At 43.7% G+C, this 26,101-nt stretch overlaps 1 protein-coding gene across 1 annotated transcript; it reads left to right on the plus strand.

The window, feature by feature from the left end:
• Nucleotides 1-13,389: 13,389 nt before the first annotated feature.
• LOC110988361 (uncharacterized) lies at nucleotides 13,390-23,459 on the plus strand. Its single transcript, XM_087141824.1, has 5 exons — nucleotides 13,390-13,505; nucleotides 15,988-16,065; nucleotides 17,065-17,271; nucleotides 19,747-19,872; nucleotides 22,810-23,459. The coding sequence occupies exons 1-5, from the start codon at nucleotides 13,390-13,392 to the stop codon at nucleotides 22,940-22,942; spliced, it is 660 nt and encodes a 219-aa protein (XP_086997950.1). The 3' UTR covers nucleotides 22,943-23,459.
• Nucleotides 23,460-26,101: the final 2,642 nt, after the last annotated feature.

Consider the following 26,101-nt stretch of genomic DNA (forward strand, 5'->3'; position numbering starts at 1 on the left):
ACAAACATGCACAGGTTCAGTGTGTACACAGTTGGTTGCCAGCACAAAATGACCCAGGGTCTTTTGTGCAGTCCTCTTCACGGCATTTGGTTTACTGCACATCGATGCACATGAAACAGTGAAGCCAGTTGTTGGGCAGCACAAAAGTGCAATCTGATATTCCTGTGAGGGACTGTTGGTGCAGTACACAACACAACACAGCTGTGCTTCTTTGAGGTGTTTACCAAGTGACCCAAAAAGTGACTTCAGCTGGGGGGGTTGGCCATATCAAAGTTAGCCACCTTCTTGAGATGACGACCACACAGCCTGGGTGCCATCTCAGTTGGCCTCCTTGCCCTTCCAGTATTCTGTGAGGTTGTATTTGAGGTGCAGTGGTCTTTCCCCTTCTACATCTATGGCTCTAGCCTGTTGTTCCGTTTGATAACAAGTTCTGCCTGACCACGTTACTTGAGGCCCTCCACCTCTAGACCGCAGACAGGATGGACCTTTGTCATTTTGGTATTGCTTCTCCCTTCAAGCCAACCACTAGTCAGAGGAAGACTTCTTCGGTTGGGGCCTCACCACAGGGCAACTTCATTCCCAAAGATTGATCCCTTCATTTGTTGCTTAATCTCAGTTAGGGAAACTTGTGCCATTTGTTTGTTAGAGACAGAGGTTTTAGGGATGTCCCATAGTTTTATCCCTTCATCTTTGCTCAACCTCAGTGAGGGGAATTCAATAAGGGGTACTTCCAGTCATTTGTGGGAAACAGTGTTATCAAGGATGTTCCACAGTTTGATCCCTTCATCTTTGCTCAACCTCAGTGAGGGGAATTCAATAAGGGGTACTTCCAGTCATTTGTGGGAAACAGTGTTATCAAGGATGTTCCACAGTTTGATCCCTTCATTTTTGCTCAACCTCAGTGAGGGGAATTCATGCCTTCACCTCCCCTTTCTGTTGTAATGAATTTGTCAAGTTACTCATGACAGAGAGAATTATCCAGAATTCTCACTTTACTTCATTTTGGCCACAACAGCCTTTGTTCCCTTGCCTCATAGGCCTACATGCATAATTTATGCATTCTCCAGTCGGGCTCCTCAACTGCTGAGACCTCCTGAACCAACCTTAGTCTCCAATGGCTCATCTGGATAGAGCCTCCCTTCATTTGTGTGCTTGGATGCAGCCATAGTCTCCCTCAGAGTGACTGAACTTTGGGAAGTAGATCCTGCCTAGGTAGCTCAACACTGTTGGAGCCCTTCAGGCAGGCTTATGGTAGCTGTTTTATCCACTTTCTGAAGTAGTACAAGACGACGGCTATTGATCCCCATTCTTCCGCTTCACCCATCATCGGGGTTTTCCCCTACAAACATTGAGGGGGATTAGGGCATCATTGTATCCCAAGTCTGACATTGATCCAACAGAGGCTCGTATGTTTCATCAACCAACCTTTAAAGCGGTATTTTTGATGGCTGCCCGAACAATATCATGAGGAGGGCAATTCCATGCCCAGTCCACAGAACCAGTCCACCTTTACCGGCAACCCAGAGGCATATGCCTCAGTAACATCGGGTTTCTTTCCACAGATCATTTAAGCGGTTACTTTTCCTTAGAAATATGTACTTTCATCCCAAGGTTGACAGTGATTTCAACAATGGCGGGGGTTTATGGTGGTGCCCCGTTCAAGAGCTTCCACACATTTCTTCACTCGTTTGCCGGTGACATCAAGAAGATGTTCATCACGACCGTCCAACTACGTTGCCCGGCCTCTGTGACCACGATTGCTCAAATGAGATCGGAGGCAATAATACGTGTAAGCCCTCTCGATATTGAGGATCAAAATCAGGTGCCCAGGAGACAAGCAGCTTTAAGATCCTCTGCCCACCAGCTTGGAGTTTCTGTTTCAGGCATAATGAAAACGACCTGCAGGGAGAATTTAACCACCTTTAGTTCATGCTACCTGAAGGATGTGGTTCAAGCAGAGGGTGTCATGAGCAGGAAAACCCTCAAGCAGGTCGGCTGATCAGCAGCCTGTATACCCCAGAAAGCTACCATTTCTCGCAAGTAGATAGGCAGCTTCCGGGTATGTCGAAACAACCTTTTTCATATTTGAATGGACTCAGTTTAGACCTTCGTTACCCTGCCTGTCCCTTCCCACCCAAATTGTTACTTAACGGTGCTACTCTTCAAATGTAGGTAAACATAGGTGAGATGTTTTCTGTAATGGAATTCCCAAAATCCAATGGGATTTTCCATTCTAGTAAGAAAACACTCACCTCTGTTTACCATCCGTCCCTATTCCAAATAAATAAAATCAAGAGACCTCAAAAAAAACAAACAAACAAACTAGGACGAGTCTTAGTGCTACGCAGCCTTTTATAGAGGGAACGTGCAGCGGGCGCGGAGGGTGTGACTTGGGCGACCTTTTCCAGCGAGGTTTGACGCACATGCGCACTGATATGCAAATGTAGGTAAACAGAGGTGAGTGTTTTCGTACTAGAATGGAAAATCCCGTCGGATTTTGGGAGATTGCATCAGCGCAGGAATAATGTGGTGAAGTTACTTGCCATCAGTGACCTTGCTGCAGCATTCTGGACTCTCTGCAAAGGAGCAAGGACTGACACCGATAGACCTATTAAAACAGAGTTACAATAGTCAATGTGAGACGTAACAAGTGCATGAATAATCTGCTCCGTGGCTGATGGACCCAAATAACGTTTAATTTTGCTTAAATGGTACATGTGATACATTGCAGCGTGAGAGACATTCTTGATGTGGGATTGCATGTTCATTTTGTTGTCAAAAGCACACCCAGACTCTTGTTTTCAGAGACTGTGGTAATACTGTGATTACCAATATTCACAACAATTTAGGAATTCTACTCAACAACATATGCGATACAATGCTAAGCAGATCTGTCTTATCGTTTAGCTTCAAGAAATTAATCGCCACCCAACGTCTGATGCCGTCACAGCATTTTTCGAAAACTGACACATGTTGCTGTATGTTACTGGCAGTTGGCTGTGCTGACAAATACAACTGAGTGTCATCTGCATAAAAATGACAACTCAGTCCATGATGCCTAATAACATTCCCTAATGGCAACATATACACATTGAATAAAAGTGGTCTGAGTACAGAGCCCTGGGGGACACCATACTTAAGTGTATAGGTGTCACTCATGGTTCCAACATCCAATCCACTCTGACCATCAGGCGATAAAGACCAAATCTGAACTCTTTGTAAATGGTCTCTAAGGTAAGAAGAAAACCAATCAAAGGTATTTTGTGAAACTCCTACATGTGTCCTTAATCGATGAAGCAAAATGTCATGATCAAGCGTATTGTGGCGGGCATCCCCGGGCCTACCCTGAGTTGATGGGATCAAACCAAGCACTATTAGTGGCAGAGTCGATCTTCCCAACCTAAGGCTTTTCCCCAGACGAGAGACCACACAGAGCGACCTCAAGGCAAAGGGTGCGGGACCGTTTTGGAGGAAATATACCGCCGATTGTGACCGAGTGTTAATTAGTCTCTGTTGAATTACACAATCAACCTGTAAAGAAAGTAATCCTTGACAGAAGAACTGTCGGTACAGGACGTTCAATTTATTCAACAATAATCAACACAAATCAACAATTGAAATGTACAGTGAAGTGATTGGGAGATTGGTTTGGTTGCCTGTGCATTTACTTACTTGGATTGAGCACTAATTTAGCGTAGGGCCCCAGCAGCAATACTCCAATGCATCAACTATGCACCATGCGCATCAGCCATTCACTGCGCATCAGCCACACACAGCGCATCAACAGTCACATTGCGTCAGCAACGTACAACTGGTACAACTTCGTACGAGCTTCACCTAACGTGCATGCGAGCCAGCGTCAGCAACGTACAGCTACTTGCAACGCGTCAGCTACACACACTAGTCAGCCACGTACAGTCTATACAATCACGTACTTGCAACGCATCAGCACCACGCAACACTTCGCACAGCGCTGACAATGCCTTAGCTCCGTGCCAACTCACCAACTTCACTCTGCGAAATCCAACAAGCAACCACCTATAATGCGATCGCAGCGCTCACTGCAGTAGCATGACCATGTGCACACAGCGCGCTACGCTATGCCTAGCCAGCACACGTTACCAAGTCACTAGCCAATCAGGTACATGCACTGCAACTCATTAATAAAATTAGACTAGCTCTAGTCCTATACACTTTCCGTCACAAAGGCCCGAGCATGGTGGGGTATGTCCCCATACACCACAAGCCATAAAAATTAAATAAGGAAAGTGTGTCTTCAACTTATAACTCTTCTAAAACTCATAGAAGATTCACTGGGTCTTATACAAAGTATAACTCATTAGATATTCACAAGATCTTATACACATTCTAAGGGGAAAAAGAACACCTAATTTTGCCTCATTAAATATGCGCAAAACTTTCCTACGCAATGCAACGGGCACAAGAACACCAAAATTTACCTAATTTAATATGCACAAGACTTTACCAAAATTTCAAGGCACCTAATTTAATATTTACAGGAAAATTTGCTCACAACTTGGAAATGGCATACAAACTGATCACTGTTTCTGGCATGATTTTATACAAAATTAAGAGACAAGACTTCTGGCAGATAAAATTATATAAGTAGATGTTCTCCAAGGCTCACAATATACGGTTAATTTTACACAGGTTTTAATTTATACAAAAATAGAAAATTTCAAGTACTGCATGATTACACATGATTGAAGTATAGATTTCACTTACTCGTCCGTACCAACTTAAGGATTAAAACACTTATAAAAATAACTTATGTCATCTTTAAACAAAGCTTAAAACTCTTTTATATAAGAGTGTCGGTCCTCGTCTCTGGTTCTTTACTTCCCGGTCGGCTTTCCCTCCGCGTCTACTTCTATTTGCTTCTGGTAGACCGAGTTGTGTTCATCCGTCTTGACGAGCTTGCCGTCTAGATACATCTGCGTGCAAGTGTACTCCCGGACGGTGGCGGTGCGTGTCTTCTTCGCTGGAGGCGGTACAAATGGTAGCGAGGCAGCCTCTTGTTCGTCCTCTTGGAAGCTGACGAAAGGCTCTCGGCGGCCTCCTCCACGACCATCTGCAACATGCCTTTCGGTTTTCCCCCGGACCGCACGTAGGGTGAGACTGTTTTGGACTGGGGCGACGAAGGGCGCTCCGTCAGTGGGGACATGGGGGTAGGCGACAAGGACAAAACTGCTGCTCCAACAGCCTGCTTGGAGGCAGTTGCCTCCGCAACCTTCGGGGACGGACTTGACTCACTGCAAGTTAGGTACATGCAATTTCACACAAAGCAAAACAACTTTGCACAGCGCTAACGATAGCACAAGGACAATCTGTGCGCCCGTTTTGGGTACCGCCTCGACGGTGTTTGACCGGACACAAGATTGTCCTCGTTCTCCGAATTTGACCCTTCTCTGACGTCATGAGACACCAGAGGAGTTTCACCATTACTGGCCTCATCAACCAACTCCCCAGATGAACCACTGATATCTGGAACATCAGTTACTTGATCTATCTGGAGGCTCTCCTCCACAATATCCTTGGGTTGACTTGCCCAAGTACCAACTGTTTCACCGACACACAGCTTCAACCTGTCAACATGGACAACTTTCAACTTGTTCCCCGACTTTTGCTGAATACGGACGATAACATCCGATAACTTCTTGGTAATTAAACAAAGGTCCTTCCCAACGAAGCTGTAGCTTGGGGGAAAGGTTCTTACTCTTCGCTGGGTTGTGTAGCCACACAAGTTGGCCCTCTTTCAACCCGTGTTCGAATGCTCGCCTGTCATAATTTCACCTTTGCCTCCGGGCACTTTTCCTGAGACAATCTCTTGCCCTTTTGTGGGCACTCTGCATTTCACTTCTCAATTTCTCAGCAAAGTCCAAAGTTGTGTCCTCTTCAACCTCAACACACCCCGTGACCAAATCCACTGGAACGGTCACTTCCCGTCCCAACATCATCATGTTGGGGCTTTCGCCAGTTGAGTCTTGTGGCGTACACCGGTATGCAAAGGTGGCATAGGGGAGAAATTCGTCCCAGTCCTTCTGCCTTCGCTTAGGGTCAATGAGCATCGCCACAATGTTGACCAAGGTTTTATTAAACCTTTCGACCATACCGTCAGACTTTGGATTGTAGGCAATCGTACGAGTTTTGGAAATGCCAAGGACTCGGCACATTTCAGTAAACAGATTCAAAGTTAGTGCCCTGATCTGAATGTAACTCTTGGGGCACTCCAAATCGACACACAAACTCTTTCACCAGGGTATGCGCGACCGTAACTGCAGTTGCGTCTGGAAGCGGGAGTGCCTCCATCCACCTTGTGCAGTGACCACTAAGTTGCCCACCATGCAACTCAGCAACGACTTCCTTGCGGAACTTTGGTGGTAACACCAACAACCACCGAATGGACTTTCCGTCATCGGAGTCCCATCGTCGGTGAAGCACACCTTCGCGGACCTCCAACTGGTCCCACTGCGACCAATAGGTCTTGCAGGTCGCTGACAAGTGGGAAATTGTCTTCCACTCTGGTCGGTATTTGTTCTCTTCCTTTAACCTGATGAGCCAACTTACGGTGTCATCCTGTAACTGTGCTTCTCTTAAAACACTCCCAGACAGGACTGGTTGGGCGGCCACGCCCCTAACCAAGAACTCACTACCCGGAGGCTGACCCTTGGGTACCATACCAGTTGCCTCAACTCCACTGACCTCTTCCTCGCGGCCGCACTGTTTACATGGCCGTCTTGACAGTCCGTCAGCATTTCCATGCTTCTTGCCACTTCTGTGCTCAACAACCAAGCCGTACTGAGACAGAACCTCCAACCATCTCGCCAACTGACCCTCGGGGTTCTTGAAATTAAGTACCCACCGCAATGCAGCATGGTCAGTTCTGACCGTCACCTTCCGGCCATACAGGTATTGTTTGAAATACTTCAAATACACCACCACAGCCAGCAACTCTTTGCGGGTGACACAATAGTTTCGCTCAGGTTTGCTGAGCTTCCAGCTCGCGTAAGCAAGCACCTTTTCGTCACCTTATTGAACCTGGGACAAGACTGCCCCAATGCCATCACCACTGGCATCAGTGTCCAGGATAAAGTCGCCTTCAGGAATCGGGTATGACAGAACTGGAGCGGCCTGAAGCCTGCTCTTCAGCTCGTCAAACGCCTCCTGACAACTCTCCATCCACACAAAGTCCCTTGCCTTCTCCGTCAAGGCATGGAGTGGGCTTGCAATTTCTGCAAATCCCCGTATAAACCTCCGGTAATACGAGGCGAGACCCAGAAAACTTCTCACTTCTCGTACACACCTCGGAGTTGGCCAATTTGCCACTGCTTCGACCTTTCTTGGGTCTGTGGCAACCCCTTCTGAGGACACAATGTGCCCCAGGTACGCCACTGACTTTTGAAACAGCTGGCACTTGCTGGGCTTCAATTTGAGCCCGGCATGTCTTAGCCGCTCAAACACTATCCGCAAACGGGCTAAGGTCTCCGGCACCGTCTGACCAAACACGATGATGTCATCTAAATAGATCAGTAGGATCTCCCACTGCAAGCCGGCCATGATCTTCTCCATGAGCCGCTCGAAAGTGGCAGGGGCATTGCACAGCCCAAATGGCATGCATTTCCACCGCCACAGCCCATTTCTCACAACAAATGCTGACTTTTGACTGGCGTCCTCATCAAGAGCGACTTGCCAGTACCCCGATGCTAAATCGAGGGTACAGAACAACTTCGCCCCTCTCAAGGCATCGAATGTTTCATCAATGCGCGGGACGGGATAGGCATCCTTGATGGTAACCGAATTCAACTTTCGGTAGTCAACGCAAAAGTGCTTCGTACCGTCCTTCTTGTCCACCAGGACAACATTTGCTGCCCATGGACTATCTGAGGGTTCAATTACTCCCCTCTCCTCCAGGTTGCGTATTTGCTCCTGAATCTCCTGCTGATGCAGGTACGGATGACGCCTCACCCTCTCTTTTATTGGTTTAGAATCACCAGTGTCTATGTGATGCTTGACCACGTCCGTGTGACCGATGTCATGGTCACCCTTGGACAACACATCTTGAGAGTCGATCAGACATTTCTGGACATCCTTATGGTACTTGGCCTCCACATTGGCTGTACCCCTCTCATATAGATCTTGCAAATACGGGGGCAACACCTCGTCCGCATTTGCCACCACGTTGAATTCTTCATGAATTGAACTAGCTTCAAACTGGGAAACCACTCCCGCAGTTGTCCCCTCCCGGGCAACTCTTTTCTCCTTTCCAGGATTAAACACCTGCAACGGAACAACATCACCTTCAGTCTCAACCAGAGACCTGGCCAGCATCAAGCCTCTCTTGGCTAAGTCACCACCACCTTCAACCGGTTCAACTAGGGCTGGCCCGAGCAAGTCTGTGCCCTTCCGAGCAATTTTGCCCGGGACCACAGCTTCATGACCTGGTGGAATTACTGTAGTCTGGGAAACCACAACACGCCCAATGAAGGGTTCGCCTGCACCATTCATGCACTTGATTCGCTCACCGTTGAGCCTCCACTCCCTTAATTGGAAGTCTATGTTTCCACCTGTTGGCACGAGAAAATCCATGCCCAGGATACCATCATACCTCATTTCGGCAAAGACGGCTTTCACTGGGTGCGTGGTTCGACCCACTTGCACCTCCACCAAAGCCTTTCCCAGCACAGCTAATTGGCTTCCGTCAACTTGTTTGACTTGGACATCCACTGTCTCCAAGACAGGTCTCTTCTCTTTTGGGATTTTATGGTATACTTCACTACTTATCAAAGTATCAGTCGAACCTGTGTCGATTAAGAATCGACACTTGGTCGACCTCACCAACCCCTCAACAAACAACCCATAACGAGGATTGCGGCTTGAATCAGGCAGGGAAATTATTCTCTGCCCATCGTCTTGCTTTGACCCCTTTTCTCCTCTGCTGTCATTGTCACCGAATTCTCTTTTGGACCCTCTTGGTCTCTCAGCCTTCCCGCGGGTCCTACGGGGGGGCTGATCGCCGTTTCCCTGTTTCGGAGCATTCTTGCACTCCCGGGCGAAATGCCCTTTCTCCTTACACTTGAAACACTTGAGGGTTCCAGGCTCGGCTCTCCCGGGCTTGCTTGTCTTCAGAGAAGACGAGCCCTTGCCTGGCCCCTGACCAGCGATCTGACCTGACAATGACTTCATCATTTCGGCCACACAACCCAACGTCTTGGCCTGTTCCTTGAGACTTAACTCCAGAGTCTCCAACCTCTGTTCTGTGTCAGAGTTCAAAGCCCTCGCCAACTTGGCGGGCTTCCGATCCAGCAATCTGTGTTGCTCGACCTTTTCAAAATTCTCAGTCTCTAGGGCAGCCTGGACTGCTTCGTCCAAAGTTTTTGGACGGGCCCTGTTTATACCCTCTCGTACTGAGTGACTGTCAACGGCATCAATAAAGTGGTTCTTTGCCAACTTCTCTCTAGCCTCTTCCTGAATTTCAGGGTACGCTCGCACCGTTAACTCATGGATTGCTTGCCCCAATTCCAACAAGCTTTCCTTCGGCTTTTGACGCCGGTGCCTCAGCTCAACGAGATAGTTCTCGCTCTGTCGAGCTGACCCGAACCTGCGCTGAAGCAACTTCACCAGCTCACTGTAAGTGTGCTTTTGGCCTGAGTCACCCACCAACCGTAGTGCGTCACCTTGCAAGCTTGCAGCCAACCACTTCGCAGCTTGCTCTTCGCTCCACTGGTTTACCTCACGACAGGACTCGAAATGGCGGAAGTACTCCTTCCAGAGCACTTTCCCACTATACCGGTCAGGAGTTATGTTTGGCCTGCGATTGAATCGCTCCAAACTCCCCTTCTGACCCGAGTCACCATAGACACGTGCCTCTCGTTTCAGTGGCCAAGGACCCACTGACGAGCTGTCCACTCCTCCAACGGAACTGCTGTCCTTCGCCTCGACGGGTCGAGTTGCGAAACTTAGCAGATCATTGTACACTTGTTTAGGGGTGGTCTTCTCCCCATCACAAGCAAACGGGTTAGTACTCGACTTACCCTTTTCCACGCCACCTTGCCCTGACAGGAACAGCGTCAGGTCGTCCATGACTTGACTCTCGCGCTCCAAGGCGAATGGCGTCAACCCTGCTTGGGGTTTCATCCCTGGGCTTGGGTCCTTCAGAGGTGTACTTTCCATAAAGCTCACCTCCCTCCCCATCTTTGGGGCCAACTCAGGCGTTCCACCTGCGCCTGACACCTTCCCAGCTGCTCCAGAGACGTACCCAGACGTCTCCCCAGGCAACTGAAACTCAACATCTGAATCAACCCGATGGAGCACACGCCCGCTCCCAGCTGGCGTGCCAACGTTCCCTCCCATATTTGAGGAAACACCCGACTGCAGTTTCATGGCAGCCTCCAGCTTCTTCGCAATTAGGTCATTTTCCCTCTGCAGAAACTGGGCTTCCAAACGCAGTCGCTGCACCTCGGCCTCAGCACATGAGGTGCTCGCTTGACCCTGCAAGCCTTTGCTCATACTGACGACAGGCAACCACCAATACCCACAAGAAAATCACAAGAAAAATTAACAACAAAAGCAGAGCAATCAACAATTGACTCAAAATTTCTTAACAGAGAAATCAACTTAATCAGTCACAATCATCCCACTTCTGACACCATTTGTGGCGGGCATCCCCGGGCCTACCCTGAGTTGATGGGATCAAACTAAGCACTATTAGTGGCAGGGTCGATCTTCCCAACCTAAGGCTTTTCCCCAGACGAGAGACCACACAGAGCGACCTCAAGGCAAAGGGTGCGGGACCGTTTTGGAGGAAATATACCGCCGATTGTGACCGAGTGTTAATAAGTCTCTGTTGAATTACACAATCAACCTGTAAAGAAAGTAATCCTTGACAGAAGAACTGTCGGTACAGGGCGTTCAATTTATTCAACAATAATCAACACAAATCAACAATTGAAATGTACAGTGAAGTGATTGGGAGATTGGTTTGGTTGCCTGTGCATTTACTTACTTGGATTGAGCACTAATTTAGCGTAGGGCCCCAGCAGCAATACTCCAATGCATCAACTATGCACCATGCGCATCAGCCACACACAGCGCATCAACAGTCACACTGCGTCAGCCATGCACCACTGCATAAGCAACGCACCTCTGTGTAAACCATGCACACTACATGCACAGCATCAACAATGCACACCGCGTCAGCAACGTACAACTTGTACAACTTCGTACGAGCTTCACCTAACGTGCATGCGAGCCAGCGTCAGCAACGTACAGCTCTCACAGCTTTGTACTTGCAACGCGTCAGCTACACACACTAGTCAGCCACGTACAGTCTATACAATCTCGTACTTGCAACGCATCAGCACCACGCAACGCTTCGCACAGCGCTGAAAATGCCTTAGCTCCGTGCCAACTCACCAACTTCACTCTGCGAAGTCCCACAAGCAAACCTATAATGCGATCGCAGCGCTCACTGCAGTAGCACGACCACGTGCACACAGCGCGCTACGCTATGCCTAACCAGCACACGTTACCAAGTCACTAGCCAATCAGGTATGTGCACTGCAACTCATTAATAAAATTAGACTAGCTCTAGTCCTATACACTTTCCGTCACAATATGAACATAATTATTAACCCTCTTATGCTGAAGTCACTCTTTGGGTCACTTGGTAAACACCTCAAAGAAGCACCGCTGTGTTGTGTTGTGCACTGCACTCACAGTCCCTCACAGGAATATCAGATTGCACTTTTGTGCTGCCCAACAACTGTGCTTCACTGTTTCATGTGCATCATTGTGCAGTAAACCAAATGCAGTGAAGAGGACTGCACAAAAGACCCTGGGTCATTTTGTGCTGGCAACCAACTGTGTACACACTGAACCTGTGCATGTTGGTGTTCCATATAGAAAACACATGCAAGAGAGTGACTGTGGGCACTTGTGCATATTTGTATTGTAAAAACCAAAGGAGGGTTAATGTACGTGTAGGAAAGCATGTTTTAAGGGTCACCATAGTTTATTTGGCACGCCGCCCAGCCCTTAGAAATGTATAGCACATGCCCATGAAGAAAGTTTAGTGTGCGCGCGAGTGACATGTTCCTTTCCAGTCTGGGCAGCACAGAGTGAATATCTTGGGGTTAACCTGTCACCACGACAACTAGCTTTTTACGCTGAAATAGCTGATTTGTAGTCTATTCACCCTCGCAATCTATGATTCCATAGTGTGTGACCCAACTTGATGATTATTGGGGTCATAGCAGAACGTGGAATGAGTGATTTTGGAGTGAAAATTCACAGTCTTGATTGTAAAAGTTTCACATGAAGCATACAGGTGATATTGTTCACTGTACATGTACATAGTACCGGTACTTCAGCTGTTTGTTTGTGTGGGGACTCGTATGATTTACCCTAGGGTTTTGATCTTCACTCCACACACTGTTCATTATTAGGTGCTGTCTGGAAGACCAAGTCCACGGTCGCACACCGGCCTGGCATTCGATCAATTTGAGGAATTTGGGGAATATGGAATTTCATGTAAAAAAATAAAGGGATAACGAGATGTGAATTATTTAATTGTAATCAAACCTGGACATTTGAACCCTCAAAAGTTGACATGAAAATAAAAGTCTGTATATTTTGAGGCAGTTACAGTTGGATTCTTTCTGCCCGTCTTCCTTTGCCTTGGCATCCTTAAACTAACCCGGACCTCCTTAATAGATGGCCTGTCATTACATTAAACAAATCTCAGAAAATCCCCCCCTAAAAAATTTCAGAAGTTGTAAAAAAGTGATAAATTCTAGTAAATCATTATTACCTCCACTCACCTAACTGAAAATGGTAAAAAAATATTTTGAGGCGCATTTCATTTTGCACTTTGGGAAAAAAAATCGGAAAATTTGACCAAATTAATATGTCATAGGAACTTTGTAGCGGTTATATGAAATTGACATTTATGAATCAAAATATTTGGAGACTGATTAAATTTCACCTTTTGTGAAATTGGAGGTAAAATATTGCTGCATACACAGACGTTTGAAGCGAAAATAAAGTGCCCAAAGGTTCCGCGCCACTCCCCGGAGCGCATTCTTCAATTGTAACATGAAGCAGCGTGCTAGCCAGTGTTTTCATTAAACAGGTTAAACCTAAACTTTCTAGAATCCTCGAAATTGTTTTAGTGTCCTTGCTGGGTGGACCATGTAGCAATTCTTTTTAAGACCAGTAAAATGATAACGTGGATTACACAACCGTAAAAGACAAAAACGAAGAGACGTACATGTACCACACAATTTGTGAGGTGTGAACGGTAATACAAGTCTTTCTTGACTGGTTTCCTTTCTTTCCAATCACTTGAGTAGAGCCAAGGTAAACGGTAACATGACTGCCTTGTCCCCGCGCGAGGAACGCTGCACCACTGGTACGCATGGCTGGCCGGCCGCAGTGCACGGCGACAGGCGGGGTTCGGCTGCGCTGCAGGCATGGCGCAGCGTTTAGTGACGGATTTCATTCTTTAAATGTTGCTATATAAACCGCCAGCAGTTCATTATAAACTGCAGAGACATTCCCACGTGAGCATCAATGTATAAACTGCGGCTTATATTAAAAAAAAATACATTTATAAAAAAAAAAAAAAAGAAAGAAAACCGAGCGGAACTCAACCGAACTCAAACCCCCTCAGCCCACGGGCCTGTACTCAGGAATTTGTCCAAGTTATTCCATCCTGTCTGAATGAGTCTGCCTTCTTACTTAAGTAAATCAGAATTTTGTCCAAGTAAATCTGTCCTGTCTGAATACATGTAAGTATGCCTTACATGTACATGTGCTTCTTAAATATTCGAAGTTATTCAGTCCTGTCTGAATGAGTATGCCTTACCTGTACTTCTTGAATAATCAGGATTTCGTCCAAGTTACATGTATACATGGACATGTATGTATTCCATCCTGTCTGGATTATGCCTTGCAACTTGAATATTCAAGATTTTGTCTGAGTTATTCTGTCCTGTCCGAATTATGAGTATGCCTTACTACATGTACTTGAATCAGGATTTTGTCCAAGTTATTCCGTCCCTTCCGAATGAGTACATGCCTTGCTTCTTGAATTATCAGGATTTTGTCCAAGTTATTCCATGCTGTCCGAATGAGTACAAGCCTTGCTTCTTGAATAATCAGAATTTTTTCCACACTATTTCGTCCTGTCTGAATGAGTGCGGGTTGTGTGCCTTGCTACTTGAATAGTCAGGATTTTGTCCAGGTATTCCGTCCTGTCCGAAAATCTGCACAAAGAATGATAAGGATGACTTTGACAGCAGTAGCACAGGCAGTGAAGGGAACCCAATGTACATTTTAGGTACATTGTATTGTATACATGTACCTTGTTCAGAGACTGTGGGAAAGCTGCAAGATATAACGTAAACAAGCTTTACAATTCTATGAGAAAACTTTTTGTTGTATGGAATTCCATATCTGCCATCATCCGTTGCACGTCGTTCGTCAACTCTTTCTTTTTGTTGTGTTCCAATTCTGCCATTTTCTAGTTCCATATACATGTACTGTATGCTATTTTCTGTCGTCTGTCGTGCGTCGTCCGTCGCCTTTCCTGCATCCCCCATCACAGGTCACCTTTCTGAGAATTCAACCAAGTGTTTTAAGGGAGCAAATGTTTTCCGCAAAAATGTTTCCAGGCAAACTTATCGGCAGTGCAATTCACTCTTTGCGTACTGTAAAAATGTGCTGACTTGTTATCATGAAATTCTAGAAAGAAATCTGCCAGCCGATACAGACATTCCATTTTTTCCTCTCAATTTCACCTTGAAATCTACAAATACTACATGTAGATAGATTGCAAATTGTTTTTGTCAATTGTGCTGTGGATAAGTAACTGTTTAGATGTATTTAATTTTAGGGGGAAATGATCACTTGGTTTAATTTTCAGGAAATATTGGTTTTTGTGGGTGCGTATGCCATGGTGGATAGGCCAATGAGCACAAGTAGTCCAGCATGTCAGCGCTATTTATAGGTCTAACAAAGTAACATTACTGTTTAACCCTAACCCCCCTGGCCTTTTTATGAGGAACCATCCGAAATCCTCCAATTTTCAATATGAAAAAATTGCATTCAGCCCAAATCCTCCAAAATTTCTTGAAAATGTCATTTGGAGGTGTGCCTAGCTGCCCAAATCCTTCAAAATCCTCATTATTATGTTGAGGTAGTGCAAATGGCACTCTTGAGCAGTGCAGTTGATTCAAAAGAAATATTGGGCTGAATTTGTGCTTGACTAGCCACAGACAAGATAAGGTTTAATCCAGATCTTCACGTACATGTATGGCATCCTTCAAGATCAGCCATGCAATTTTTTCATACACCCTGAATCCTCCAAATTCCTCCACTTTGCAGAAAAAGACTTTGGAGGATTTGGGAGGTTAAAAGACTTCTGTGTGCCTACAGTACATGTACGTGCAACTCAAGTCATGTCTAATTTTGAGTATACATGGACAGCATATGTCGTCATAGGTACATGTATACCCACTTCACCTCTTATAAGATATATTAAGGAATTAAACATTGTAATCAAAGTTACTCTTATGATTTCCTGGGGTATGATCTGGTGGGATATCGTGGAAGGACAGACAGGCATTTCGGATCAATCGAACAAGTATGTAAAAAAGATCAAGGGTCAAAGTGAAAAATGGCATTTCACAAGCATGGGAAAAAAAACAAAGCAATGGGCAACGCACGGCGGACTCTCCACTGATGAGTAGTTGCCAAGATTTTTATTTATTGGTGGGTTATTTCCTTATTTCCAGAGAAGAAAAGAAATGAGAAGGCCAAATAAACCAAAAGATTGAGGAAATTTAACTCTTCTTTTATTTTTGGTTTTATTTTGGAATGAAGTTACTGTTCCCTTTTCACGGCTGAAGTCGACTCTTAGAGACAATGATGACATTTGCTTTTTATCTCCGTTTTGTTCTTGTGAAGCAGCAGGTGCAGGAGAAAATCAAGCTCCAATGAGGACTTGGATGACAGCGACCCTGACAGTGATGAGGAACAAGAACAGTGGATGGAGAAACCAGCAGGTAGAAAAAGCTGTCACTTTTAAGTCAAGTTTGCCGTCTGTTTAGAAATTAGTTTTCGTTAAGCCCTTGCACTTCCTAATGCCTTAAAGCTAAAAGAGCCAAGTTATTTGTGACCGTCTCACAGTGGCTGTGTTTTAGAAACTTGGTATGGGCGTAAAGAGGCTCCTTAGCAGTACAAATACTGGTGCATGTATGTTAAGGTTCAATTCAATCTGTCATATGGTTACAGTCATTTGAAGTTGAAGGCCACACACGTAGACAGTGGAAAGTCTGCAATTTTGGCTGACCTGTCTCAAAAAAGTTGGAGCTGCAGGACAGCGGTGCATTCGATTTCACAAAAATGGTGTCAAATGACCGCAAAGATTTACTGGGAAAAAACACCCAAAGGCTCAGCTCATAGAAAAAAATGCACTGAAAAGGTAAAGGGGGTTGGGCAGATCGCGATCCCCTCCCCCAGCTCTTTTAGGGTGAAGTTCAGAGGTTCTTCAAGAAATCCCCACTCACACCCATTAGCTACAGTTTTCACGTTGTGTCAAGAGCAGAAAGCAGTCCCAGGTATATTCTTTGTTTACATGTGTTACAACTGGCTTGTGATAGACTTTGTCCAAATCAACTGGCTTAGGCTGACAGTAGTACATAAGTCTGTGGGAAATGGGTAAAGCCATTTGCTTGTGGCTTACCTATAGTTATTGTGGTACTCCTAGCCTCAGCCATACCTTTTGGATGTTGCCGTGAAACCCACTACTCTTATGCAGGCATGCTTAAAGAAAGCAGTATTTGCCAATGCAGACAGACTTACATGTAACTGCTACCTTTTTTATCTTTGAATTTTTAGCTGGTGTTAAAAGTGATCACAGTGTGGTTGGTCCCCTGCCTCTGGGCTCATCTTCTCGCATCTCTGCACTGGTAGAGCAAGGCGATAGCATCATGGTTGGTCCCCTGCCTGTGGTCTCATCTTCTGGCATCACTGCCCTGATAGAGTAAGACGACAGCAGCGTTGTTGGTCCCCTGCCTGTGGGCTCATCTTTGGCATCACTGCCCTGATAGACAAAGGTGATAGCAGTGTGGCTGGTCCCCTGCCTGTGGGCTCATCTGCTGGCATCACCACCCTGACAGACAAAGGTGATAGCAGCGTAGTTGGTACCTTGCCTGCGGGTTTATCTTCTGGCATCACTGCCCTGATTGTGTAAGCTCTATCTTGTTTTTAATTTCCTCACAGAATTACGAGAAGAATAAGCATGATTTTGGTTGTCACAACAAATTTGCTTAGAGGTACAGTCCATCACTTGCCCTTTATGCATTATGGTCCTTTGAGGCAAAAGAATTACTGAAAATCTAAAGAAGGTTGCCTGAGAACAAACCTGATGAAGTTTCAGCTCAGTGAATACTGTACATTCTGAGAAAACATGTATTCCAGGATTTTTGTGATCAAAAGTTTCTGTTTTGAATTGCGCCTGAATTCCACATCTTGGCCATGGTCTCACGTTCAGTCGAATGAATCTGTGTGATGTTATGCTCTAAACAGACTAATGATAGTAATTGCCATGTGTGCCTTTGTGTTGTGCCAACTAATGGCAATTTTCCACACATTTGTGTTTTGACGCATTGTCAGAAATGGCCCTCTTTCATTGCTTCCCTCAAAATGACAGCTTGGCCAGAAGGAATAATTTCAGAGAGAGTTTAGTCCCAGGACCATCTATGTCCCAACTCCTCCAATTCCAATGTGATTTTACATTCATGTACACCCTAGGGGGTTAGGGTTAAACCAAGTATGGGTTTTCAACAATGCTTTCATCAGTTACTTGTTGGCTAACTGCAAATGATGGACTGCACCTTTGAAAGAAAAGTGTAACACTCCATTCTTAGGGAGGCAGAGGTTTGACAAGAAGATTCCTGAAAAACTATGTGTAACTAAATTTGAAAAATTGGTTTCAACAAATTGGCAGGGTAGTTTGAATTAAGGCATTGACTTACATGACTCAAAAAATAAAAATCATTCCAAAAAACCTGTATTTCCTTGTACAGGGTTCCCATTTATGTAATTATGGTTAATGGGAAATCCTTGAAAATTGTAAGGAAAAAAAGATGTCCCAGAAATTCAAGGAAAAGTCATGGGAAACTTGTCCAGAGGAAAAAAAGTGCCATGGAAAAACCATCACAAATCCAGTACATGTATGGGCCGCTTCTGATGTGATAATGGAATAATGATAAATTTACAGGCTATCCATGATAGTTCAGAGTAGGGCATATAACAGTCTTCCAGTTTATAATAAGGGAATAAGCAGGTGCTTAGCCAGTCTCAAATGTGTGTTTAAGACCGGCTCAGGAGAATGGACGCAAATGCCCAAGACGTAGGCGACGGCGTTATCAGTGTTCGTTCTCCTGAGCAAGATTTCTTTAAATTGGTTTTCAGATCTTTGTAGGATTTCTTCCCCGTACCAATCAGAACCCACCCAACCTGGTACACCCTGCACTGCCCAGCACAGTATGGTTTCTTTTTTTTGGTTCAACCCTGACCAGTGGTGACCAAATATGATCTAATACAATAGAGTGCAGTTGCTGATTGGCTGAAGCCTCTTACGTTTTGCTCATTTTGAAACAAATCTCTATTACTGCATGCATGACAAACCCAAGGTTCCCTTTTCTTGTTATTATTTTTTTGTTATTTTCCCCTGTGTTTAGATTTGGGAGGGCCTTGTTGCCAGGTGAATGCACTGCAATGGCTGTCTGCACTGATGCTGGCTAACGCATCCCGCTTTGTGGTGCGAGTGGACTGACCAGCAATGAAATCTCCAAAGTTGAAGATGCAGGTTACGTTCCTCATGAGTAGCAGCAGGTAAGAGTGTCATGTGTTTCATATGCTTGCTTTTGGCAAGGGTGGATCCGGGGAAGGGTGGGAAGTGGACAGCGGGGCCCATGGTCCCCCAAAAAGCAGTAAAATTGTTTCCCTTTGAAAAAAAATGGAAAGATGGTTTTGGTCCATTGAATTTCCCTTCGTTTGGAAAGCAGAACTGTAGCCAATTCCTCAAAAATATTTAAAAATTAAAAGGATTTTTGGCCCCTGGAAATAAATTTGCCCCCCCCCCACCGCTGAAAACATTCGGTCCTGGATCTACCCCTTGGTTTTTGGCTAGCAAACACAATGTGTGCCTTTGGTTACCAGTAACTTACACAGGACAGCCCTGCCCTGGGGATGGCTGTGCGTGCTGTGTAAAACAAACAAGACAGTGGGGACGAGGTTAAACCATGTACATGGTCACATGACACCTTTCAACCAATAGGAACAGAAAAACTGTCCCAGGTATTTAAGAATACCAAATAACCTTTCTCTGCAAAATGGCATAAAATATCATGGAAATGATCATATTTTAGTCCTGGAAAGGTCTTAGAATTGGTTTCCAGATTTCTTTAAATTTGTTTCCATATCTTCTTAGGATTTCCACTTGTGCCAATCAGAATGCATGGCCGATATTTTTTTATTCAACTGTGACCGAATATGATCTGATACAATAGAGTGCAGTTGCTGATGGGCTGAAGCCTCTTGCGTTTTGCTCATTATGAAACAAACAAATCTAAATTACTGTGTGCTGGTGTGAATGACAAACCCAAGGTTCCCTTTTCTTGTTATAATTTTTTTTTTGTTATTTTCCCCTGTGTTTAGATTTGGGAGGGCCTTGTTGCCAGGTGAATGCACTGCAATGGCTGTCTGCTGCATCCCGCGTTGTCATACGAGTGGACTGACCAGCGATGAAATCTCCAAAGTTGAAGATGCAGGTTTAAGCAGCAGGTAAGAATGTCACGTGTCATGTGCTTGCTTTTCGCAAGGGTGGATCCGGGGAAGGGTGGGAAGTGGTCAGCGGGGCCCATGGTCCCCCAAAAAGCAGTAAAATTGTTTTTCTTTGAAAAATAATGAAAGGATGTTTTGGTCCATTTAATTTCCCTTTGTTTGAAAAGCAGAAATGTAGCCTAAGTCCCCAAAACAATTTAAGAATTAAAAAGATTGTCAGTCCTGGATCCACCCTTGGTTTTTGGCTAGCAAACACAATGTGTGTCTTTGGTTACCAGTAGCCTAGATAGCACAACCCTGCCCTGGGGATGGTTGTGCATGCTGTGTCAAACAAGCAGGACAGTGGGGATGAGGTTAAACCCTTGTACATGGAACATGGATTAAACTACATGTAGTGCCACCTTCATGTAGATGAATGCACCCACTATTTACTGTGCGTTCCTAAACACTCCCTCTATCTTCTGCTTTCTAGACTTCCATAACATACTGAATCTGTGATACATGTACAATGTACCGTTGGCTTGAAATGACTGGTCACCTGCAGAGTACCGGTATCCTGGCCTTGCAATAGGGGTCTGTCAGCACTAGAAGACACATTTGCATGACATTCAATACAAATTGCCAACTGTAGAATTTTTCCATTATTTTTGCTTATGTATGTCTTCACTGTTTCTGATTGTTGCCACAGAAAGGTCAAGATAAATTGAGCAGTATTTGAGAAGTTGCGGAAGTTTATTCTTGAAGATATAACGTTTGTCACATGGACGGACACTTTGTTTCTTAAATATGAAAATTAAATCCAAAACACAATTGAAAATTTCCTACAATGTGTTAAATACTCTTTTTAGTTTACTTTTAGAAACTTTCATTATCTCATCAAAGAATTCCAGTGTTGCTAACACTGACATTTATTTCAAGAAAAATATGTCACATGGACAGACATTTTTCTGGTGTTTGAATTAGAGCATGAAAACAGAATTGTTCACAAACCAAACTTCTTAGTTTTCAGTTTTCAAAATCATTTTGGTTAAAAAGACTATTAAACTTCAACTAAATTGAACGCAATGCCAATTTTTCTCAATGAGTAACGTTTGTCACACGGACAGACATACATGTAGTATTTGTCACATATCATGGCCCGAGGACAGACAATCTTCTCACTGTTATTTCAGCAAAGTGAACCGACGTTTTCCTAGGAATTGTTCATCACTTTAATTTGTTTTTTTAATAAATGTGTGTACTTACAGTACAAGTCTTTTCAAATTTTTACATTTAGAAGGGAAAAAAATGGTTGTGACAAACGTTACAAAATAGTGGACAGACATTTGCGATTCCTAAAATCAAATCTTAGTTTTGTCATCAGACAGAAAAAAACCACACAAATATGATGTACCGGTAAACTAGTATTGTAAAAACTTTTCTCAGGAAGATAGATATTTTTGTTGAAATTATCTGCTCAAGGCATGGCAAATCAGCCTGTTTCATGTTTGTCACTCTGCGGACACACACCGTGACTTACGTTATTCCTTGATTAGCTCTCCTTAAATTCCTGTTTAAGATAACTTAAAGAAATACAAACCATAGATTTGGACTTACTTTCCTCCATGAGAGTGGTACATGTATATCAGATGTGCATGTCCCACCAGAACCCCTAAACAAAGCTGGACATTTCCATCAAAAGCCTGATTTTTTTTAAGAACGAACAACCAAATTCTATTAGACTGTGTAAACTATATCTCCACAGTTACACAAATATCAGTAAACTTGTTCAAGTTTATTTCTTGACTCTCAACACTGTTGAAGAAAGAGATGATTTTGGTTATGTGCAAATGTGTCTTTTAGTGTGGGCAGACCCATAGATCTCTCTCATTGGACACCATATTTCATGGGCAAATTACAACTACACAACGTCAACACGTGTGTGTGCATGCGGTGTTCAAATGTTCTATGCTCACGGGTTTGTTGATCCAAATACCAGGTACATGTATCTTCAAAAAAGGCAAAGGCCGATGCACCTTCGTAAAGTTTAGAGACAAAAGTGCTGATCTATGCATGTGGCAATCTGTACAAAGTGACATCATTTGAGAGAGACCAACAGTATAGAGGCTTTGCTCAGTAGCCATCTTGCAGGGCAGTTCTGTTGTTCCACAGGGAAACCTTTTTGCATACCCTGTGGAACAAAAGCACTAGCCTGCAAGATGGCAGCCATGCAAACCCTCTACATGTACATGTATGTATATGGAATATCCACATTGTACCTGTACCATACGATGTTTAGTTCCTTGCCATTCAATTAAATATATGTGGGTTTTTGTTGTGCTGGCCTTGTTATTTTTTATGCTGAGAAATTGTTTTGTTTTCATGACAAGAAAACCTCAATGTTGCATTGATTTGTGCGCAAAATATACTGGAATTTTTCCACAGTTTACCAGACTAAATTCCCTTTTGTTTGAACAATTGTTCAAAATCAATGGTCAAGGGGTTTCATTAAACATGTTTCAGTGAGCAAGTGTTGTCTTCCCCCATATGTCCAGAAGGTCACTGTTTTAATTCAAAAGGGATATCAATGGTTTTCTCAAAGCATTTACACTGACAAATCGTGTATTATCCCTAACCCCCAAGGGTGTATGTAAAATTCTATTGAAATTGGAGGATTTGGGACTGTTAGGGTTAGGTGTAGTGTTAGTTTAGTCCATGAGAGGTCCTTTCATGAGTAACAGATCAGCAGTGTCAGGGAAATCCTTTTCTCATAGTTCATTTCCTGACTTATAAAGGTGTAAGTTGATGATGAGTGAAAGTCATGCAGGGACTTTGTGTCAGACCCACCCACAGACACTGGCTCTTCTGTATGAAATAAGGTATAAGAATGAGGACCATACAAGAATCTCAAATGTCTGTTTCTGCCGCAACTCATACTGTGGTTAATTTCTTCCCCAGACGTCGTCTTATGAAAGCTGTGTGTATGCCCAAGGTGAACCTGATCTATGGTGCTGGTGAGAAGAGCGCCCTCGCCTCCTTCAACAAGGACAGAATCAAGATGGAGGGCCCTGTGATCACTTCTGAGAGATGATTTACGAGAAAGTCAAGGATAGGAACTCAGATAGATGGCAGTCCTCGTCTTCGTCACTGAGGAGGAAAAGTTTCCAAGATCCTGGTCAGAATCTTAGGCACAATAAGCAGGGATTCACAAAGGCAAGGAAAGGACTCAGTCTTCAAAGAGATGCAGTTCCTTGCTTCCATTGTAGTGATGGAGCAAGCCTGTGTGCATTTTACATGTAGCGGTACATGAATATATATTGGTATACAGTACAAGGCTGCTATCATGAGCAGGGCAGTGCCCACACAAATTCTTGTCCTGATTTAATTGGAACCATTTATTGAGGTTTCAAAAGCCCAAAAATTGAAGCATCCCAGTTTCCATATCAAGGAGAAAAGGTCTGGAGAAATACGAGGAATACCATTTTCAGAATAAACAGTGCCATTTTCAGAAGAAAAAGAGGGCACCATTTGCAGAAAAGAGGGTATTATTTTCAGAAAAAAAGAGCACTTTTTCAGAAAGAAGAGGGCATCACTTTCAGAAAAAAGAGGACACTTAAAAAAGAGGGCACTATTTTCAGAAAGAGGGAACTGATGTCAGAAAAGAGGGCACTATTTGCAGAAAAACAGGGCACTGTTTTCAGAAAAAGAGGGCACTATTTTCTCAAAAAAGGGCACCATTTTCAGAAAAAAAGAAGACACTGTTTTTAAAAAAAAAACAGAAAAAGAGGGAACTGATGTCAGAAAGAAAGAAGGCACCATTTTTTGGAAAAAGAGGATACTTTTAAAAAGAGGGCACTATTTTCAGAAGAGGGAACTGATGTCAGAAAGAAAGAGGGCACCATTTTCAGAAAAAAGAGGGCACTATTTGCAGAAAAAACAGGGCACTATTTTCAGAAAAAAGAGGGAACTGATTCCAGAGAAAGAAAGGACGTTATTTTCAGAAAAAAGGGCACTATTATTCAAGGAAGAGGGTGCTCTTTGCAGAAAAAAGAGGGAACTACATGCGCCTTTTCAGAAAAAGAAAGCTCTTTTTTAAGAAAAGACGGCACTAGTTTTAGAAAAAAAGGGCACTCTTTCCACAAAAAAGAGGGTGGTTTTTTGTACAAAATAAAAAAAAGAGGGCACTATTTTCACAAGAAAAGTGATCTTTATAGAAGTGGGCACTATTTTTTAAAGAAGAGGGCGCTCTTTGCAGAAAATGAAGGCACTACATGTGCATTTTCAGAAAAGAGCACTTCTTTCAGAAAAAAGACGGCACAAGTTTTAGAAAAAAAGAGGGCACTGTTTCCACAAATTAAATGGGTATTATTTACAGAGAAACAGAGGGCGCTATTTTCTACATGTATGTCAAATTCCCTCCCCACCCCCAACTGTAATGAACTTTTCCTTGCATGGCTGCTTGTTTTCCCATGAGCTTGTAAAATGGGCATTCCGATTTTTGACTTCAATCTTGAAAGGTTAACTTTACAGCCGCTATCATCAGTCTTATGTTTCTAAGTTTATAGCAATTTTCTGATGATGTTTGGTAAAAGTGCTCAGAAACAGTGGGAGCCAAGGGGCATCTTCTGTCAACCCGATTATTCAGTATAGCAGCCTTGTACTGTATTCACATCCAAATTATTCGTTAACTTAACGAGGTACTTGAATACACAATTGGTCAGTTTGCTTTGGAACAAAGACTACTGTTCACCTTTTATCTGTCTTTCATTAATGCATTTATTCTCGTATCGGTATTTACGCACATCTCATCTCATTTCAAAACATTCATGTACGTGTACATAAGTTGTTATCAAGATGCTATAATTGTACCAAAAAAATTAATTTACATTTGGAAAGATTGCAGATACAGCGTACATGTTGATAGGAATCACAAACAAAAATTGTCTAACTATTGCACGCTCTTAAACGGCGTACTGCACATTTCATGTCCCCCATTTTCCCCTCAGGCAACCTAAATCCCAGTACTGTACCCATCTGCAATATTCAGCCAACCCAGTGCCCGTTCCAAAGCTCATTTTAACAAGCTTTTATTCCTCACCCGTTGGACAGAGTTCCATGTGCTTTTGTATTTTCAAAGTGTATTAACACTGCCAGAGCATTTTAAGGAAAAGGTTTTTGCCTAAAATGTATCTCAAAACCCAGTCAGAAATTTGTTTTGTTTAAAAACATTACCTTGCAAACATGTCTTTGGTTACATGTAACTGTCACCATTTTATCAGTACAACCATTTCAGTTCTATTTGTAAATGAAATAAATGTTCATTACTGAACCTATTACAGAACAAGTTTTGTTTATCTTTTTGTGAAAATGTAGTGCTTTGCCACTTTGAGGTCTTTACCTAATCCCCACCATTTTTATACTGCCAGAGTTGCATCTGTTTCCTAAGTCCTTAGCTTTTTACATTGCAGCCTCATCCTAAGCCCTGCCAGTCTTAAACATCTTCCAAGCTCCTTATATGAAGTTCCCTCCTAGAGCCTTTCAGTCTTAATCCTATAAGGGCTCCACTAAGCCCACTAGCAATATGGAACATTAAGAAGCTATGTCCTTCAACCCCATGGGATCCTCAGAGCTCTAATACTGATAGTCCCAAGCCCTCAGCCATCCACTCTACCCTTCCTATCAGCTCTCAGACTTCCAGCCCCTAGGCCTTCCACCCTTGCCTATCTCCAGTACAGAGTCTGGCTGAAAAATATTCTAAGTCCAAACAATGGAAGGTTTAACATTTAGAAACGAACACATTTCTTCAAGAAAGTGCCGTGGCATAGCGGTTAAGGACCCTAACTGCAATGCACAAGGACCTGGGTTCAATCCCAGGTGGGCATGCACAATTTTGTTAAAAAACTTAGTATATATAAAAAAAACAAATAAAAACCTCCTTTTCCGGGGACCCCGGGATTTGAACCGGGATCCCCTGGCCTGGCAGCCAGCTAGCTAACCACCAGGCCAAGTGCCTCTTGATATAAATCATTTCGGAACTTATATTTAAAGGTTAGCATTGCGCAATTTCAAAAAAGGTCAGAGGGCACAGCTAATCTGCATATATTTAAATAACAAAAGCAGAATTTAAATATGCATTTACACTGTACACCAAACCACAGAGAATAGACATGCATTCAGACCTTGCCTGTATTTTAGTACGATGTAGGTAAAAAATATATTTGCAAATCTTTCTATATTTAAACTTCTTAAA

Source organism: Acanthaster planci, linkage group LG10, assembly GCF_054643075.1.
Source record: "Acanthaster planci isolate LZ-2023a linkage group LG10, COTS_SCS, whole genome shotgun sequence".
In the NCBI taxonomy this organism is placed as follows: domain Eukaryota; kingdom Metazoa; phylum Echinodermata; class Asteroidea; order Valvatida; family Acanthasteridae; genus Acanthaster; species Acanthaster planci.